Genomic DNA, 20,192 nt, shown 5'->3' on the forward strand with positions numbered 1-20,192 from the left:
CCAGCTTTTACTGTTCTTTGTGCCAAAAAATATAATTCTGCCTTAATTTGATAATCTGGGATAGGTCACTTTTTAATCTGGGACACTTGAATTGGGTTTTTAAAATAAATAGACTATCATCTTGCTTTATGCAGGTCAAGCTCAATATTACCAATTTTTTAAAAACATTGTGAAAAAAGAAAATGAATAAGAAAATGTATATTATTCTTTTATTAATAACCCTATCTTAAATATAGAAACTATGATATTAATTAAAAACATTCTATTAATGGTGTATCACATTTTTAAAACAGGCAAGGCAGTTCTTGAAACCAAGTCCTTACTTTTTGGCTACAAAGATACTTGGCCACAGTTCAATATATATCTATATCTATATCTATATATTGACTTTTTTAATAGGAAACTCAGCTTGACGACAACCAGATTGTCCATATACAGGAGTAGACATAGTGCAAACTACCGGCAACAGGAAATATCCCTTGTGTGACAATTTATTTCGATTTTCATAAAATGTTAATAAAGCAAAATCACATATTTGTCATAGCTCCAAATGTGACTCCCTGCCTTTCCCTGTATCTCCCTCTGCTGTGTCTGCGTGAGTGCGTATCTGCACGGGTGTGTTTGTAGGTCGTGCCTCATGGGTCTCTTCTGTATAAACATTTGTGTGATGATATTTTTGAACCGGAAACCTCACTTGAATTGTGTACAGTATCGAGTTTGTCTCTGTACCAATCTTCTGTGGTTGTTTTGACTTCAACCATTGCAAACTTCTTTTGGGATTTTTTTTTTAGCAGCAGGCTGGACGACATGTGTAAAGATTGTCACCAGGCAGCCTGCATTTTAGGAAAATTAAGGACATGAGCTAAAGGGCATGTACATATGCTTACATTTGATACTGTATTCCATAATTATTATTTATAATTATAGCATGTTGTTGATTTGTCTCTGTTTTGAATGTATTCTCTTTTTCGAATGTGGAAACCACTTGCTGTGTTGTTGTAACATTTTATTTTTAAATTGACATTATGAAACAAGTACTGGAATGATGCGTCCATAACTTAGTGGCAACAGATGATTACTGACCTACGCACTGTTGTTATTAATTGGTGTACAACACAGACAGGTGTAAGCTGACCACTGGGAGGCTCCTGATTATGTCAATAGTAACATAACAATAAACTACTGACTGACATTAATCATTCTTACCACAAATTGCTCAGTATCTGTTTTTTCAGGTTTACTTGGATTATTATTTCACAACACAGAAGGACCTTGACACAGACTGACACACCCAGTCTGTTCTTAAAAATGTTTATTAATACTATTATTGAACAATAGGCTGTATCTGATGTAAGGACATTGTCTCAGACTGGCACACCCCATCTGTTCTTTAAAAGTCAAGGGCCAGGACTGGGGCTGCATAGGAGCGTTGCAACTGCAAATTCCAATACACCGCCAGTCACATCTATCTTCAAGTTGTTGTCATCATGCAGTTTGGTGTGAGGATCGCTTTCCTTCTGCTCTTAGTTACTGCAGCAGTATCTGCAAAAGGTAAGTTGACTATTGGACAAAAGTATAATTTTGACACTGTTACTTAAAATTGGTTAAAATGTGTTATGTAGTATCAATTAACTTTTTAAATTACAGAAGCACATAATTACAACAACGAATAAATAAATATTATGTCTTAATCTAATTGTATAATTTCCTTTTGTTTTTACCAGTTTTTTTATTTTCTGATTTTTATTTCTACTTTGTACCCTGTCAATAATGATTGACATTATTATTTTGATTATCAAAGTAAATAACAGCTTGAATCGATGTAATGTTTAACAGCTTTCATGTTTTTTTCTTAAACAGGATTTAGTTTTTTTGACAGGTTTCGTCACAGTGGTGAGTGACTTCATTAGACATCAATGTTGGTAGCATGCTCTGGCAAACTTACTGCATTCAGGTGTATCCTCCCTCAATAAATTGATATGGAAAAAGTTGATACTGCTTTTATAGCTGCACACTAAATGTAAAGATACACCAGCACATCTAATACTTGGTAATTAACACATATATCTTATCTTATATATATCTTTATTGTCAAATTACATCTTTAAGGTATAGTGAATAAAATATGTAGGGCAGTGACACCTTCTATTCATACATTCATACAAACAACATCTATCTTACAGGAGCTTCTTCCTTAAACCCCAAACCCACTAAAGCCACAAGTGCGGGTGAGTCTACATGCATTTTCTTTTTAAATTAATTTCTTGATTTATCCTTTGATTATGTTCTGGTCCGCCATCTACTGGCTGAAAAAAAACCTTCCGATTAGTGGATGACTCGCTCAACCACAGCCACCTCATTTGAGACTTTCAGAAGAAGCTGAATCTAAGAGCTGCATTTTGTTGGCAACACATGTGTTCTTTAATCGGAATCCCTAGAAGTTAATTACTCTGCTTATATTTTGTTGGTTGAAGATTGACGTCGTATTTCTGTTACTCCATAGATTCCAAACCCTTCAAACCTGTGGGAGGAAGTGAGTACACACAACTTCACTTGCTTAAAATTGAGTTGAGAACAGTCTTCAGAGTTACAGTGACCTTCATAAATATATTAAACAAGCTACATCATCCCACAGAGCACAGAACATTCTTTACAGACACTATATCAATTAAAAAGAGTAAAGAGTAAACTCCACATTGACAAATATATAAAATGCTCAACTTGAGGAGCATCAGTCGACTGACAGTCCCATCAGGGATGATTACAATCTTGACTTTAATGTGTTAGCCCTATTGAGAAGTTACCTATTTCCAATTTAACTTTAAATCTTTCATTCCTAGATGGGTTTTCTCTGGAGGATGCTCTAAGTCCAGGTAAAACGATAATGGACGCTTCGTGGAAGAGTTTTTTTCATATGAATTTAAAATGTTTGCGACTAATTTGCATCACAACCAAATGTAACAAAAGTGCACCCATGAACTCAGCAGAAACAGAACAAGTTCAATTATTTATAACTAGTTTAGATTTGACATATATTGTTTTAAAGTGTTTTATCTGGAGTGTTATGTTCTGATTATGTTCCCCCAGCTGCAAAGCCGACTGAAAGTCCCACAGGCGAGTCAACAAACCTGCTACTCTGGTCTTAAACTACCTATAATTGTACACATGTATTGTACATGTAATGTATGTATTGAGAAGATCTCATACCAACAGAATAATTCAATTTGTATAAACTCTTCCTCAGATTATCAGGGAAATGTGGCTCAAAAACTTGGCAAAGTCATTGAGCAACAAAATCAGCAGCTCCGCCTGCTGCAACAGCTGATGGACAAGTCATCTTCATGTTGCCTCAAATCCCCAGGTGAGTTTGGAGATAAGGTTAGACATTTCTGTACAACGGAATTTTTTGTGTAGGTTTCCCCAGATTTGCTAAATAAAAATCGTATCGGGACACAATTGCAGTCATCGACCCATTTACTCATTTTAACTGACTGACTTGTTTTTCTTTTTTTCAAGACATGAAGAGGATGGGTCGACAGCTGACACCATCTTGAATATGCCTGAACTCCTTAATCATTCTCCTGATGAATAAACAATTATATATTTATTCATGTTATGTCTATCTTTAAAAAAAAACACGTGTTAAGCAGAACATCCAAACATAATTAAAGTTTAATGGGTAGCGAGACACTGATGGGTGAAATGACTGGTGAGGTAAACTCTGTTTAAAAGAGACTTTATTAAACTTTTAGTGAATTCTGGTCTTAAAACAGAGCTTCTATCAAATGGAGGGAGAGTTTATGACAATATATAAATACCTCACAACTATAATCGCTTAATTTCCAATTTAACAAAGATCCTTTGCCAACATATTATTTGATAGTGTTGATGCAGATCAACCTACACACACACATTCTCTATCTCTCAAGCTAGGCCAATAGAGTTTACTACAACACTTTAGTTGTAGTAATAACCAATATTTAATAAAACACTATGTATAACTAATTTGGGAAAAATAACAACACACTCAGACAGAAGCAGAAATTCTTGGATTTACTGTACTTCAAGCAATATACACTCAACTTTGGCTGGTTCATGTTTTAATATTTAGATTAAATATTTACTATTTAGATTTCACATTTAGATTTAACATTTGTGTTTAACATTTGCTTTTAAATCGAATATTTAGATTTGACACCAACAAGCATCATGATCTGTATGTTGTATTCAAATTCTGAAGTGAAAGATAACATTTATCCAGAGTTGTCAGATCCCTGTGTCACTAGAAAGGAATTTTCTAATCATCGTAGAGCAGTCTTAAAATGTCCTCACTCCACTGGGCTGTATTTAAAGATAAAGAGCACAATGCGAACTCCTGCCTGCAGAGGGCAGCATTACGCTGTGCAGCAGGGTTGCCAGGTCCACGATTTTACCCGTCCCTGCCATTTTCCTCTCAGTGGTACCTGCAGACCGGGAGGAGAAGAGAGCTCTGACACTAAATCATGTGGTCATCAATCGTTTATGGTTGTTATGCAATGATGCAGCAATGATCAGTAATCAAATAATCATAAAATGAAATATATAAATATAAAATAAAAATCAGTGCAGCGGTATATTTTGAGCTTTTGTATTGGGCTGGTTTTCTGGCCTTATTTGGTTGCCATTGGGCTAGTTTTGATTCGCCATAGGGCTGGTTTTGTCACGCAGACCTGGCAACCCTAAAGTACAGCCAAACAGTTTGCCGTTACCGCAACTCACTGAGAATTGGTTATACCATTATTTTGGGGGGAATAAAAAAGGGGTGCTTCAGTGTAAACTGTCTACGGTGTAAACCGACATGTATATACGCTTAAAAATGGTTTTCCGGGTTCTTTGCTTTTTGCTGACAAGTAAGATCAATTAAATTCGAAGTGATTAAATATTCAGGAGCTCCATTAAAGCTCTTAAGGCTAAGTGGTAGATTTGATTCGTTTGAGGCTTCATATATCTATTGATAAAATGGTACGCCCAAAAGATTATTGTAAAAGTCTTTTTCACGAGTGCGCGCAGTTAACGCCCATGCGAGGCCGTGCCACACCCAGTGTGTTCTCCCATGGCAAAGTTGACTCATAGTCGGTAACAGGACACCAGCCAGAGCAGGAGAGCTGCTCCAATCCGTGCGAGCTGAAGAGAGACCCTCGGACACGCAGCAGAACAGTCGGCAGCAGCAAGACTCAAACTAAAAGCTTTACCGGAGCGGCGGAGAAAGAAACCTCACAGTCAACATGACGTTTTGCCTGAGGGTTGTTTTACTTCTTGTCCTCGTTGCTGGGACTTTAGGAGAAGAGGGTAAGCCACTTTTCTAAAATGATTATTAAGAGGCATATATGTTGTTATTCTGTCACACACCACATAGTTACAACGTGTATTCTAGTACAGTGGACACAGGCAAGGCTTGCGGTTACTTTAAGACGAAACGTTTCTATTTCTAAGACGATGCCATGATTTGCTGGAAGCAGTAGGAGGGGCATTATCTTCCAGACATGTTACATGAGCCTGACACAAACTTGTTTTAGTAATTGTACATCATGTCTATTTGTCGCCATGTGGACACTTCACGACCTGACGAATCCACCGTTGTAAACCATGTGTATAATAATAATAATAGAACAATAATGACGCTACCCCCATAAATACGCCATCCCATAATGACAAGCCAATACGTTATTAAGTTGAGACAGTAATGGGATTTATCTTAATACATTTATGTTATGCCATGTTACACGTTTATTATAGATATTTAATTTATGCCATGCCTAAATAGTGTTCCTAGACATAAACGTGTAAGATACCCTATTTGCGCCAACCTCAAAATGTTATGGAAAAAATACACATGAGAGAGCTAGACTTTCCTCACTGGTATAGTTATGCTCTGTTTTGATTATTTTATTGTATACAACAATTTAATTTATTATTTAGTCAAGATTTGACAGATTTTTTTCATTTATTTACCAGGGAATTTCTTTTTATAATCAATCTCCACCAAATATTTTATACGTGTTAATACTGAATTAAAGTTTGGGTTGGCAAAATAGGTTTTAATAGGATCAGCTCTAGATATGAAATGAGATCGTGTAATTTGATGGAGACCTGAATATTTAGGTCACGGTTATTACTTGAAGCCTGCAGCTAATTATGATTGACCCAAATGATGATATGATATAATTGTGTGGATCCTTTTTGATCAATTGAATAATTCATCTGGTTTATTTGAGGTAAGAGAATATTTTCCAAAGCTTCAATTGATTTCCAAAAGGAATGTCTGCCCTGTATATACAACAATCGGGTAATGCTTATTTTTTATATGGGAATTATGCGATTTTCAAAGGATCATCACATCATAATTTATACCAAAGGATTTATGTGAAATGTTGAATCGAAATATTAAATATCGAAATATATAATAGATTATATGTCTCTGATCTTTTGCAAAACTTAATACATTACTACATTATATGACTTCATTTTCTGACCCCTGTAATATTATTCCCACTAATTTAAATTGTTATGAACTTTAGGTCTTCATGATGTCACTTATCACATGATATCATATTTCAGGGAATCATTTTCTTATCAATACAAGCTTCAGATTGTTCCTTTAGCCTTAGCCACACACACACACACACACACACACACACACACACACACACACACACACACACACACACACACACACACACATTATGTCTTAGTCAGGACACTACTTCACAAGGTTTGTAACTCTGGAAGGTTTAGGCTGAAAAAGGTCCTCACAAAGATATCTGGCAAATATACAACATGCATACAGGGAACACATCACTTTTCTGATGCGTTTCATTTGTCATAGAGTCATGCTTATTATGTTGAGGCTTTAAATTAATATTTAATATCCTTACATTGGATAATTTGTTACATTGTTTCAATGGTAAAAATGACCCCAACTCGTCTGAATATTCTGTAGGCATGCTGAATATTGTGGCCCAGGCCTTTTAACCTCATTCCACATTACTGTGTGTGGTTAAGTGCAACAGTGGTCACAAACATATAGAACATATTCGAAGCATACTCACCTTTTAAACAGAGGGAATGGAGCATGTTTTACGGTCACTCCTCCATGGTTCGTTCATCATAGATTTACATTATTGAAAGAACCTTAATAACTAACAGCTGTAGCTGTAAAATGAAAGAGCATCTTAGAGTCAAGGCTGAAGTGGTTCAGTCTCCAAGCTGCCACAGTCTCCAGACACTGCCACTATACACTACCAGCTGGATGTGGAAATAGCCTCTGGTTTGTGAAATTAATTAATCTAAAAGGACGTATAACATCACTCTGTCTTAGAATTAAGGTTTTATAGGTCAGTACTTCAGGCCAAGGACCCCCCAACTGATGGAGAGATGGAGCAGGGACCCCCTACTATATATATTGTATAAAATTGTGTTTTATATTAAGCTGGGCCTAGTGCCATGTATAAACATAGCTACCCTGTTATTGTGCATTCAATACTCAGCTATTCAAATAATACACAGGTTCACATATTCATGTTTTTATTTTAAACATGTGCAAGGTACAGGGTGGCCGTGCCACTGCCATTTACAAACATACATCTTGCATACAACACTGAGCTATTAAAATAATTCACAGATTCATGTTAACGTTTATTTAAAGACATTTACATTTGTGGGGGAAAAATTGGTTGAAAAAAAAAAAGGAAAATAAAAAAAAAATGTTGGAAGACCTCTGCTCTATATCGTATACATCAGAATTAGTCCGTTTCCGTAACTCTATTTTACAACCTCCTGGGTAAAAAGTGCTGGCATGTGCTTTACTGTGGAGAAACACGTTACTAGCTTCACTAGTTATTCAGGTTTCAAAGCTGCTTAGTGAGCTAGTGCTACCATAGCAACTAGCAAATATACTGTGTGACTCCTTGCATCACCCAAACACTGAGCCCATCTTTCCACTGTGTAGGGAAACACAGTGGAAAGATACAGATAAATACTTGAGCTGGTCAGTTGTAACAACTCAGAAAAGTCTTAATTCCACTGTGTATACGTCGTTCTGTGTCAGTGCTGATTGTAATGTGCTCCCTTGTCTTTTCCTGCAGGATTTGACCTTTCCCATGCCCTTGGTGATTCAGGTGAGCGACTCTCTCAGTAGAAGTAGTAGTTGTAATAATAATAATAATAATAATAACAGATAGTAAAACAGAACTGATGCTTTTAACAGAAACTATTTTAAAGGATTTTTAAAACAATAAAATCTTAAAAAACGTGATATTAAAGCAATGGAAAGCAAAGTATATAATTAAGACCATAAAAGTACATTTTTAGCATTTCCTGCTATCAAATTTAAGACCATGTTCATTTAAAGACATATCAGTTCACTGTTACTCCATATCTGCTGCTGGGTGAACTATATTTATTTTTTTATTTGACTGCCCCTGTTCCCAGTCTGAAATTTATGCAATATGCATTGGTCTACACAGTTAGTAATCTCACCCGACCCAATCTTGGCACCAGGTCAGTTCTTGTCTGTGTGTAAATAGGGTTAACAAGTGAATCTGAGCTGAGTGTCTTTTAGTTCTAATCTTGTGGTTCAGCCAAATTATATCTGAAACTGATCTGACTGACTGCATAGATATAGGTTCTTGTGTTATATCTAATCAAACCTGTATTTGAGCCAATGCTGTCTATATATATATATATCTTTGAATACAGTGACCCATTTACTTCTCATTCGCCCTGATACACAGACACACACAAACATGTCATTATGATTACTATCATAATTATTATCATTATAATGATTATAATTATTGTAATTATATAATACGGGTCACTGTACTCAAAGATATATACAGCGCTTTGGCTCAAACATATTATGTTTGTTTGATATAATAAAATAATCTATCTAAGCAGAGGACAGTCAGATCAGTAGCGGTCACAAGAGACACATTCAGAACGCATTGCAACGTCAGGTGAGCAACATAATTTGGTCTTTGCAAACGCAAATGACATATCTGTTAGAGCTGGGAAGCGAGATCCGACCACAAGTCACAGGAGAAACATTTAGTGAACAGAAGGACAGGGCCTGAAACCCGCTCAGACCTGCTATTAACATCCATCCAACTCAGGTGACAACCTCGACCTGATACAGTTTCATAATCATATGTTGATACAGTTGTGGCCACCACAACAACATTAAGTCTGAGCACCACATAATGTTTGATACTTTTTCAAATGGGTCAATTTAATTTACCAGTAGAGCTGCGCACAGCCTCCCTTTTGCATGCACACACACACACACACACACACACACACTTAACTGATCAGTATACTTAGATTGGCAAAGAACTATAATTAATTTGGTCTTTGCAAACAGAAGTGACACAAGTATAACCACTTAGAGGGGAAGTGAGATCTGATCACAAATGGCCACAGAAGACTCATTCTGGTTGCATTTGCATGCCAGGCTTGAACAGGGCGCAAAACTCCACCTGCAAACCATGTAGCATTGTCCTGTTGTTGTGATATTAATAGATGGTACACCACTGCCTTGAGTAATTGTCCTATTGTCTTGACTGAAGCCAGACTCAACAACAACAACACAACACACAATATGCCAGTCCTGTAGCCTTCATCGAGCTGCTGAGCAATACTTGAGCAAAAAAGTAGCCTTGTATCTAAATGACTGTGGCAAACTTAATGCCATTTCTCGCACCCACGTCGTTGTCTACAGTACCTCTGTGCAGACACGTTGAAACAGCAAACAGGTGAAGCAATAAAATGCATTATATACACACCACATCCAGTTAGTCACCTCTGTTTCTTATAACGAGAGCAGGAGAAACCCCGGGTGTAAGCTCTTTCTCTTCACTTGCTGCTGAATGTGTAAATCAGGCCGGTCCTCCTTTATCCTGCTTTTTATTGTTGGGTGTTATTGTTAAGTTCCCCTGAAGCCATTCAGTTTGCAGCAGAAGTAACTCAGTGACGGCGGATGTACCTGAGACGGCGTTGAGGGTCGACCAATCACATAAAAAAAACGTTAATCAATACCTATTGGCTGGGGCGCAGAGAGCTGCGTGGAGCAGCCTCAGGTCCTGTGGTTGCTAAAACTTTCAGGACCCCCATTCACATCCATTTGGCCGGCGCCATTGTTTTTTGTTTATTTGTCTATTTCTGTGTATGTACGTTGAAAGCAACGGAAAAACCGTAGTCAAATTCCTTGTATGTGTTCGCATACATGGCCGATAAAGCTGATTCTGATTCTCTCTGCATTATATTTGAAGTGGGTCACATTTTAACACTTTTGTTGCTGCTGTGTTCTTTCCTCAGTTTATTTGATTTGATCTCCTATACCGCTCTGTGTTTAAGTGCATGGCTAGGTCCAGTTTGACACAGAATCAACAGAAAGATAACTTGAGTGCACGCAGCAGCCATTCAAAAGACATTTACATTGTGTCACGTTTTTTGAGAAATAAAAAAGTATTTTTGTCAATGTAAATTTTATAGGTACAAATAGTAACACTGGTTATTTCTTTTTATTCCTTTAGATCTAACAACTGCAAAACCTAAGGAGCAAACAAAGGCCCCGGAGAAGCCTAAATCTGATGGTTTGTACCCTCTCACCTCTCATGACATCCAGATTTTTTTATTTTTCTGTACATACTAATGATTTCCACATGATGAGGTTTAGTATCCCTTGTCTGAAAGGTCTTGGGATAATTTCCACAATGCCCAAAAACGACCACAGGTCATTTGCCATGTTCCATTTTGTCCGTCGACAGTTTAATAACGATTTCCACCAGCCAACACTGCCTACAATTTTTTCAATAAGACTACGAGCGGTGGCGCCAGCTCTGTGAGGCAGTTCTCAAGCACTAGTGGTGCTTTGAGCTAATTGCTACCATCTGCAATACCGGTGTGAGGATTCTGAAACCATAGACAAAACCACTACACAAATCTTGTGTGGTGATACAAAACAGCCGTGATGCCCCAAACTCAGCATGCTCTCTCTGCACTGGAAGACCTCTAGAACCAAAAATAATGCATTTATTTGAGTGACGCTCTGTTTGTATAAGATGGTTTGTTATCTTCCTTTTCCTCCCAGGTGGGCTGGACCTTCTAGACGCATTTGGAGGAGGTAAAATCCAGCGTGCAAGCTGGTGTTATTTTTGTTTGCTCTTTTTTTCCCTTGTATTACCCACCTGTACAAGACACATGCAAAGACAAAGACAAACACTTATCAATTAATGTAAAGCCAAAAAATGACATGAGCACAAACAGCATAGTAACATTCTAGAGTAATGCAAAGGTAAAAGCCTATTAGGTTAACCTATTTTGGTTAGCCTGTTGGTTAAGTACATTTAACCAACAGCAATCAAAGATTCAGTTAATGTAAGCTGCATGCATCAGTGCTTTTTTTTATTAATCTGATTGAGTTTAGAGTTAGCTATATTTTCTTAGTAAGTCAGAAAAAGTAAAGCAAGTGTTACCTGCAGTTTCTGCCATGGTATTGAAGGGTCTAATAATAGGGAAAGTCAGGATATAGCTTTTCTATGTATGATGCTCATGTATTTTGATATATAATATGAATGTATTCTTTGTTCTTTGTGTCCTTGTCTGCATGAATTATTTTTCTCCAGACGACTCAACAACTACGAAGCCAAAGAAACCAAGTTCTGGTGATACTGGTACGGGTTGGTTTAATATTTTCAGCCACATGATGGTTTTGCTTGCGCTGAGGTTTCAAATGTTATTTGGGATGTGAATCAACTGATTTGCCTCATAATCTATCAGGAAGGACACTTGACGAGTACCATTTGGTCAGTTTTTAATGTTTGTGTGCTTGTGTATTACAGGTGGCTTCGGATTTGATCTGGGTGATGCATTGGGTCCAGGTAAAACTGTCAGATGAAAATGGTTGAAACAAATGTGGATCTCTTTATTATTTAAAAGTTTAAAAGTTCCATGTCAGTTGACTTTTTGCGAAACCCCCTCTACAATTAGCAATTGTCCAGTTACAGGAACTGTAATTATAGTCATGATAGGCATGCCAATCTTTAGTTTGCCCAACATCATATCATAATTTTGGAAAATGCAGAATCATAATATTCATAATAAACTTTTTCCATATCTGACTAACAAGTTTATTACCTACAGCAGTAACTTAAGTGTAAATTCCAAGGGCAGGGCATTTTATTCTGTATTAGCTCGTGGTGTTCCAGATAATGTGTAAAAAGCATCATTCTTGCTTATCCAGCTTTTCTTTTGGTTTCTGACCCTTTTCAACCATTGTGATCCTCTGATGATAATATATCTGTCCTCCCAGACAACGACCCCAAACCCGACAAACCTGCGGTCAAACCACCAACGAGTGGAGGAGGTAAGCCTTCAGAACACTTAGACTGTAGAGACATTAACACACTGTTGCTTTGCTTTGAATTCATTGACAACAGATCAATTACAAAATAACATTTAAATATTGTACATTTCCTGCAGGTGGTGGCTCATTTAGTGACTCCGACTTGTCCGATATTGGTGGTGGTGGGGAGTACAAGCCCGATGCAGGCAGCTCAGATGGAGGTAATTTTCACACTAAAAGCATTTCTCATTTTGATTTGGGCTTCAATTTGTGTTGCCAGTCACTGAGTTGATGCACATAAGGTTGTATGCCGCATTCCATAATACTTCCCAATACATGTCCTGCACTTTTAAACTGTTGCACCTCAACTCACTTCGCATTCACTCACAGTCATACGAGTTCAACTAGACGCTGAAATAAAAGATGGATGTGAATCTTTTTATCTGAATTACAGTGTATTGGTAGTGTGAGCTAGTTTGAACCAGCACCACCATTAAGGATGCAATTGTGTTTCTCAAAAGATTGATGGTTTTATTTGTCTCCTAAATGTAGCTGCAGCTATTTTTTACATGAAAACTATTGATATATATATTTTATGCAACTGGGACACAGATTGCTCTCTTTTGGCACAACAATAAATGTGCACTTACACCATGTTTCTGTCCAGTTTACAATAACATATTGCATGGTTTAATTCATACTTTTCAGTGCATTTGTTGGTTCTCTCCAACAATGCGCTCCTTCCGTTGTTTGTTAAGATATCCTTGACTACCTCTGACTCAGCTAAGTTGAGTAATTCAAGGCAATGTTCATGGTAACATTTATTTATTGTCATAGTAACTGACAAATTGTGAGTTTGGGTGATTATCAAAAAATTTAGGGGGGGTCATGTGGTTACATACAAAATTTGTTATCACATATTCACGTTGCCAAGGGAAGTGGAAATAGTTTGTAGTAAATAATAGACAGATGTGCGTGTCACAGACAGCAGGAGTCATGCCGGGCTGAGGCATGCAGTATGTTGTGGTTTTAATGGTAGAGTATGTTACTTATAAACTCCCAACTTCCCCCACAGACAGTTTGTGACTGTTCAGAGGAGCAGCCGATCTGTGTCACATGCAGAGTCACATGAAGGGAACAGCCATATTTCATTTATTTAAGAATAATTCAAAAGTCCTGTCACTTGTCAGAAGACACTTTACGACAGTTTACGCTTATTGTGGTAGAAATGTACTAATTAAAAAGGAAAATGGAAGGAAAAGACGCAAATATAAAGAATTGTAATTCCCTCTTTTAATTATGTCTTTGTGTCTCTGTACTGGGGTTTAGTCAGAGCATGGAAGGAACTGGCCTTTCTGCCAAAGAAAGAAAAATGAATAAATAGCCAGAGGCTGATTAGAACCACATGACTGGTTTTCACATCTTAGGCGGCAGCTACAGTAACCTGTTATTAACTGCAGCTTACTGCGCTCACAACTTCTCAGTTGGAATTTGGCTCATCGTGAAAAAAAAAATTATAAAAGGGGAGATTGATGAGACAGTAATATTGATCTGATCAGCCATACCCACAGTTTCACTACCTCCTCCCCTCAGGGAAACAAAACTGAGAAAAAGGCTAACTTGACTTTTCTCCTCTCCTTTTGAACGCAGGCCATGGAGAGCATCCGGAAAATGATCATCACGGTAAGTGATTCTTCCTATATTTACTGGGCCTGCCTTGATTCCCTACGTCATCCGTTTAAAACCCACTGACTATCTTGAGAAGTACGTATCCATGTCCAGTGTTTAGATTCGTTATAATTCCTCGCGTCTAAAACGTCACCCAGTGGCTGGGGTCTCCAGACATCCAGAAAAGTCAATGTGTCTGTCCAGTAAAAGTGTTCTGTTATTCATCTCTTTTCTCTTCACGTCATAGACCTTGTTGATTGATTTGCTTTCTGTATTCTTCACAGGTGGTGCTGATCAACCTCAAGGTAAATCCACCATTGCTGATCTTGTCTGGCGCTCTTCGGGGTGTGCTTCCTGTCCTAGTGCGTGCATGCTCTTTCCTCGTGGGCATCATTATTTCTCCTCTCCCGATTGATCTGCTCTTGTGCTGCTGCTGGGTATTTCCTGTTTCCTGTCATACAGGAAGCTGTGTATACTGCTTCTGATTTCATACTTATGTATTGTGGTTTGTGGTGTTTCAAAGCACTGGCCTTTTTAAGTATTTGTCAGACTTGGTTTAGATTTATTGTCTTTTCACCTGACAAACATGGCAACTTTGACAGTAAATTGGCCCTTGGCTTGAGTTTCATAGCGGCATATTCCTCATATTGATACCCCTGGTCTGGTTTCTCTGGCTAAAACGATACAATTGTGTGTCGTTGCAGATCCAGACCTTCCGTGGGGCCAAATCCTGAAGATGCTAAATGCTAACATACCAGAGGAATTCTATATGTGGATGTCAAACTTTAAACAAATCGTAACGCCCCTGTTAGAGAGGGCCATGAATCTTCTGCAAGCTATGCCATGAGCCATTGGTCCATTTATGTTCTGACTGGCTTTCAGGTCTGAGGTTGCTGTTGATTAGTGGTTTACTGGTGGTTTACAAATGTCTGTTGGACTGGATGTAAAAATATATAAGGGTGTTTGAAAAGCCAGGAATCGAAGAGAAATTGTTTTGTTCCTAACATATGGAATTCTGGGGTTGTGGGGTGCTCCCCTTTGTGCTTAAGTTTAAAGTATTTCAACCGGAGCTCTGGTGCTCCTCCACAATTACGTGGAGTGGACAAAATAACAGAAACTTATTAACATCAGGTTTGTTGTATAATGAGGTTTTTCTATTAATTTGTCCACCCCTTTTAAAGTAAAAGAGGCCGTGGCATGTTTTTTATTTCTATTATTAGACTGTCTTCCGGAGCTCTTTCTGTCTTTCCAACTCGGCTCAGTTGTTGTCAAAGTTTACAGAGACAAGCTAACTGCTGAGCCACCATCAGGTTTAAACTATGCAGCCCTGCAAATATTATATAGCCTTGAGTTTGGGTGTGTGTGCTTTCCTTTTTTTTGTTTTTCATATCGACACCCTGCTCTTGTCAGTGCCATGACTCATTCATGTTTTGCCGTGAGACGCCATTTATCTTAAGGTGGAGTCTGAACTCCTGTTACATAAAACATCACATCTATTTGAATGAGCTACTTTTCACAAAATAAGACTACTTTTTTTTTTAGTTTTTATGGTGAGAGGCCATTTTTCCTGGTATTTTATTACCACTAAACAAGTCCTTATGTGAAGAAATGAAAACAGCACTGTTCCCAGATGACAGTTCTGTTTTGTTAAGTTCTGAGATCTCAAAATTCACTCAAAAGCAAATATCTTTTATTAATTTGTTGCGGCTTTGTGAATGTTTTTTTCTGTCCTCCTGTCCTTCTGTCAATTCAAACCCTGAGGATCTTCAACAGTCAGCATACATTCTTAGCATCCCCAGCACTCATGGGATTGTTGTAAACTTGTTTCTTATTGGTGGGTTCTTCGTAGTTACATTTTTAAGTTTACCTTGGGTCTTTATAGGATTTGTAACATTGATGCAATCACTAGAGTGTAAGAAAGTGATGACTGCTGTGATAATGAATAAATGATGCATTATCAGGAATCAGTTTGATTTGATGATCGATCAAGGCTGGAGAAGCAAATGAGCAAAGTGGAAAAAACACTGACCATTATTGTGAGTCCATGAGTGAGTGAAACCTGAATGGAATTGTAAGGGGTTCAAAGGGTTAAATACATTTCAGTGGGATCACCCTCGATAGCCAAGCTGGGACAGGACAGGTCGAACCCCTCAGGGGTAAAAATTCAGTCCGAGCAGCAACACTGTTCCAGGCCCTGCATGTGTGTGGGAAAGAACATGCACCTCATGCTCAGCATTTCTCAGTAGTAAGTCATGCTGTAGGCTGGCATCCGGTTTTCATTTGTCTTTTCTCTTTGTGCGTCTAGGCAACGCCCTATTTTCGCACACTGTTCGTGACACACAAATCTAGCTCATGACTCACTGCGGTTTTAAAGTCATGCCAATCCTCAGAACAGCTAGGTGTGTGTGTGTGTGTGTGTGTGTGTGTGTGTGTGTGTGTGTGTGTGTCTTTGTGTTGTGTGTGTGCCTTTGTGCTCCACCCTGCCCTGGTGTTTGGGTGTGTTGGTTTTTTAACTCTTAATCCACCTTTTTTTTTTGGTAGATCTTGTCTCTGCACTGGTGTCTAGTCAGAGCAAAAAAAATATGACAAAGTGTGACAGTTTTTTTTTTTACTTTATTAGCACTTTTTTAAGTTTTTCCTTGCAGTGTGTTGGATGAACCTTTTTCCAACTCAAAGTAGACTGATTATTTAAAGTTATTGACTGCCACCTTGTGGAAAAGGGGGGTTATGACAGCTCACAGGTTGGAAAACTTTGTTCTACAATTCATCAAATACTTTCACTTGAAATATGGTTAGTGTAAATCTCCATGAAATCAGTTCAAGTCAACGTAATGTCTATTGAACGCATAAAGACATCTGTGTGTGTGTGTGTGTGTGTGTGTGTGTCTCTGCTTTGTCCTGCAGAAGCTGGATCTGGAACGATTGCAGGAATTGTCAGTACCATAGGAGTCGCTCTGGCCGGGGTAGCAGGCAGTTACTTTGCTTACCAGAAGAAAAAGCTCTGCTTCAAGCTGCAGGGAGGTCAGTATGTTTTTCTTTGGCCAAAACCTGATATTTTTACAATGGCATAAATTGTATATATATATATATATAGACAAGTATAATACAGTTATCACAGCAGATGACGGAGAGATCATATTGATAAAACCTTCCCTCAGGTGTGGATCCAGAAAGTGGTAAAGCCGGGCAAGGCACTCACTCTGAACCTCAAGGTAAGTTTCTTTGTTTTTCTTGGACACTTACTGAAAATAAGTTTTGCTGTTTACATTGTACTGAAGGGTTACGATTAGGTCGGTCTCTCGCCACCGTACGTTTTAAGGTTGAGACCTGAAAAATTATAGAGCAACTCAGCAGTTCCCACAATGAGCAAGCACTTTGTTGACTGTTGATAGTACAAACTCAACTGGGAGAAACCTCTGCCAGAACTAGATTCAATGGTCCTCGACCAGTTGAGGTGAGCAGAGAAAAAAATGGGGAAATAAGGAGAGGTGGGTGGAAAAGAGGGAGAAAATAGAGAGGGGGGTGGGGTGAGACCAGGAGCAGTAGTGTAACCTGATGGTATGGAAATGGTATGAGTGAAAATTATAGATAGCAACACCAGTTAATGTAATAATAATAATAAAAAAACTAATAAGAGGAACATTTAAAGTCTAACCTGCTGCCTCCCGAACCCAGAATGAAAGCTGGTTCCACAGGGGAGGAGCCTGGCATACTGTATTTTATACTGTAGAATTTTCTATCATTATTGCATTATTGTTTCAGTAGTATTGTACTGTTATTGCTGTTATATGTCGTGCTTTATTTACAGCTCCATAACAACAATGCATCATTTTAAGCGTTATCTAGATATGTATCGTTCAACAAGTCCACAGAAACAGCTGCCTTAAAACCAGCCTGTAGGCTGACACCTAGTGGTAAATTGCAGATGGTGCAGATAGTTACTCGATATTTTGTATTGACTCTTGCACTCGTGGTTCTGTTCTTGTAACTTCCAGTACTCAGCAACCTGCTCAGGACATCCTAGACGGCCTCTTTCCAAGCACAAGACAAAGGGGTCTCTACAACAACACAGAAGTTTATTCAACTCTCAGTCTCATCTGGTCCATAACGTGAGACCTTCTCTGCATCTTCCTGCAGCCGGATTAGTTCAAACTATAAAAGCTGAAGCCTAACTGACAAATGTCAAACTCAAAATACAGTTAGTTATGTACCATTTATTGCTCCATTCACTTTTAACAAAACCTCAACCCTGGTTGTTTTATAGAGCGAAGTGATGATTTCAGCATGTATATTTGCACGGAGCTCTGTGTCCATGTGCTTTGGCTGTGTGTGAGTCCTGTACCAGTTTTCTTTCTTTTCATCATTTTAACACTGTAAGCGTGTGTAGTTTAACAAAGTAGCTACATGGGTGGGGAACGGTAAGGTGGACCTTTTTTTCCTGATGGTCTTCTGGGATTCATTGTAGTATTAGACTCACTCAGTTGGCATCTCAGAAGGATTGAACAAACCTTTAATTGTATTTGTTTGGCTCAGAATGTATATACTGTTTTTTCCGCTTAAGCTCCTATCAAAGCAACTCAACTCTTTCTGCAGAACTTTCAAACTAAAAGCCTACCAATAACTAGATCTGTTGAGGTAAGGGTTTTAATGTGAAATGCATTCCTCAGGAAGGGCCTATTTTAATTGACAGCAATTTAAATTAGAGTTCAATCAACAGTGGACAGGGTGATGACAAGATAATTAATCAGCTGATTGATATTAGCAATATATTATATTTTTATATATTCATTGTCTTTACTGATCTACATGACTGATTTAAGTGGCACTTCATTGCAGTGGCAAGATAAACTACAATTGTTTTCTCAATATTTGAAAACAAATGTCACGAAATTCAGCATACACAACACAAGTAGGCTATATCTAAGATGTAAACCACCCTTTATCACCCACAACATTAGTCAGAGTATGTGTTATCATACTCTGACTAGGTTTTGTGGGGTCTTTTATTTAGTTTTACTCTTTCATAGCTGCACTGACCAATATTTTTGCTGTGGTTACAAACGCACAGAAATTGTGTCTCTTCTGGGTCATTTCTTTGCTTTAACAAGCCAATATTCTTAACAACATTGTTATATTTTTATTATTGTTATTATTGTAATTTAAGACTCAGATGTTTTGACTTTATTTTTGCATGCAAAGCAGCATTACAAGCATCACTCTTGAGTCTATGCATTTTTAAAGACAGCTATTACCATCTGCATTTATGTCTTCATTACATTTTGGTGCATTAGACAAATAGACAAACCAACTGCAAATAAATCTTGCCTATTAGCGGTACAATTGTCTGTTCGTACGTGTCTTAAGTTGCAATATGCTCTCTAGGAATGTAATCAGTTTTGTAATCACAAATACGCACAGACACAAGTATGTACACCAATAAACATTATTGCATCAGGGAATGCCAGTTGAGTGAGAATTGTTATGATGCCAAACAATACAATGAATTGTTTCCTTTGCGAGCTGTAAATACTTTAGGACACTGTTTATAGATATCCGCTAACTTTTGCTTTAGGCTGAGTGCTGCAGTGTGCTTTGAGCATTTCAATATCAATGAGCATGAGCTCAGTTTGAAGTGTATTTTGAGTATTTCTTTTGTTCCAACTTTTACAAGCAGAAACCTGATTCAGTTTTATCTCATCTGATGAGATAAATGTTACTTTGAGTGGATTTAACATGTGTGTACATGTTTTCAATAAAGTGCTGTTGTGTACAGTTTATTAATGTTTTGTGACTCTGTTATATTCTGCTGTGTAGTTACTAATCCAAGTTGAGCACAGATATTTATTCAAAATGTTTGGGGATCAGGATCAACACATGGTTCACTTACTAGCTTTTCAGAGTTTTCATGCAAACGGGGCTTGTAAAAAACAACCTAGTTAATTTAAAAACATGACAACTGAGACAACTTCTTTTGAACTGACTCTATGTACACTTTAAATTTGCTGATGTGGTATGTTGGTGAAAAGACGAGCCCTCTACCTAAATCTTGGTCCTACTCCCCTGACTCATGGTGTCACACAAAAACTAAATAACACTTCACATAACCAAAAATACAGTCAGAACACCACCCATAAAGACTAGT

At 37.8% G+C, this 20,192-nt stretch overlaps 1 protein-coding gene across 7 annotated transcripts; it reads left to right on the forward strand.

Moving 5' to 3' along the window:
• Positions 1 to 5,056: 5,056 nt before the first annotated feature.
• Positions 5,057 to 19,825, forward strand: cd99 (CD99 molecule). 7 transcript variants are annotated; one of them, XM_035150100.2, is made up of 13 exons: positions 5,061 to 5,328; positions 8,124 to 8,156; positions 10,572 to 10,631; positions 11,129 to 11,161; positions 11,664 to 11,711; positions 11,880 to 11,918; positions 12,350 to 12,403; positions 12,520 to 12,603; positions 14,033 to 14,065; positions 14,335 to 14,355; positions 16,955 to 17,071; positions 17,209 to 17,262; positions 18,046 to 19,825. In XM_035150100.2, the coding sequence occupies exons 1-13, from the start codon at positions 5,265 to 5,267 to the stop codon at positions 18,072 to 18,074; spliced, it is 669 nt and encodes a 222-aa protein (XP_035005991.2). In that variant the 5' UTR covers positions 5,061 to 5,264; the 3' UTR covers positions 18,075 to 19,825. The 7 variants fall into 7 exon arrangements, with proteins under 7 accessions (XP_035005994.2, XP_035005993.2, XP_035005996.2 ...); XM_035150102.2 differs by lacking the exon at positions 11,129 to 11,161 and having other exon boundaries at positions 5,058 to 5,328; XM_035150101.2 differs by lacking the exon at positions 8,124 to 8,156 and having other exon boundaries at positions 5,063 to 5,328.
• The last annotated feature ends 367 nt before the right edge of the window (positions 19,826 to 20,192 follow it).

This window comes from Hippoglossus stenolepis, chromosome 24, assembly GCF_022539355.2.
Source record: "Hippoglossus stenolepis isolate QCI-W04-F060 chromosome 24, HSTE1.2, whole genome shotgun sequence".
Lineage (NCBI taxonomy): Eukaryota > Metazoa > Chordata > Actinopteri > Pleuronectiformes > Pleuronectidae > Hippoglossus > Hippoglossus stenolepis.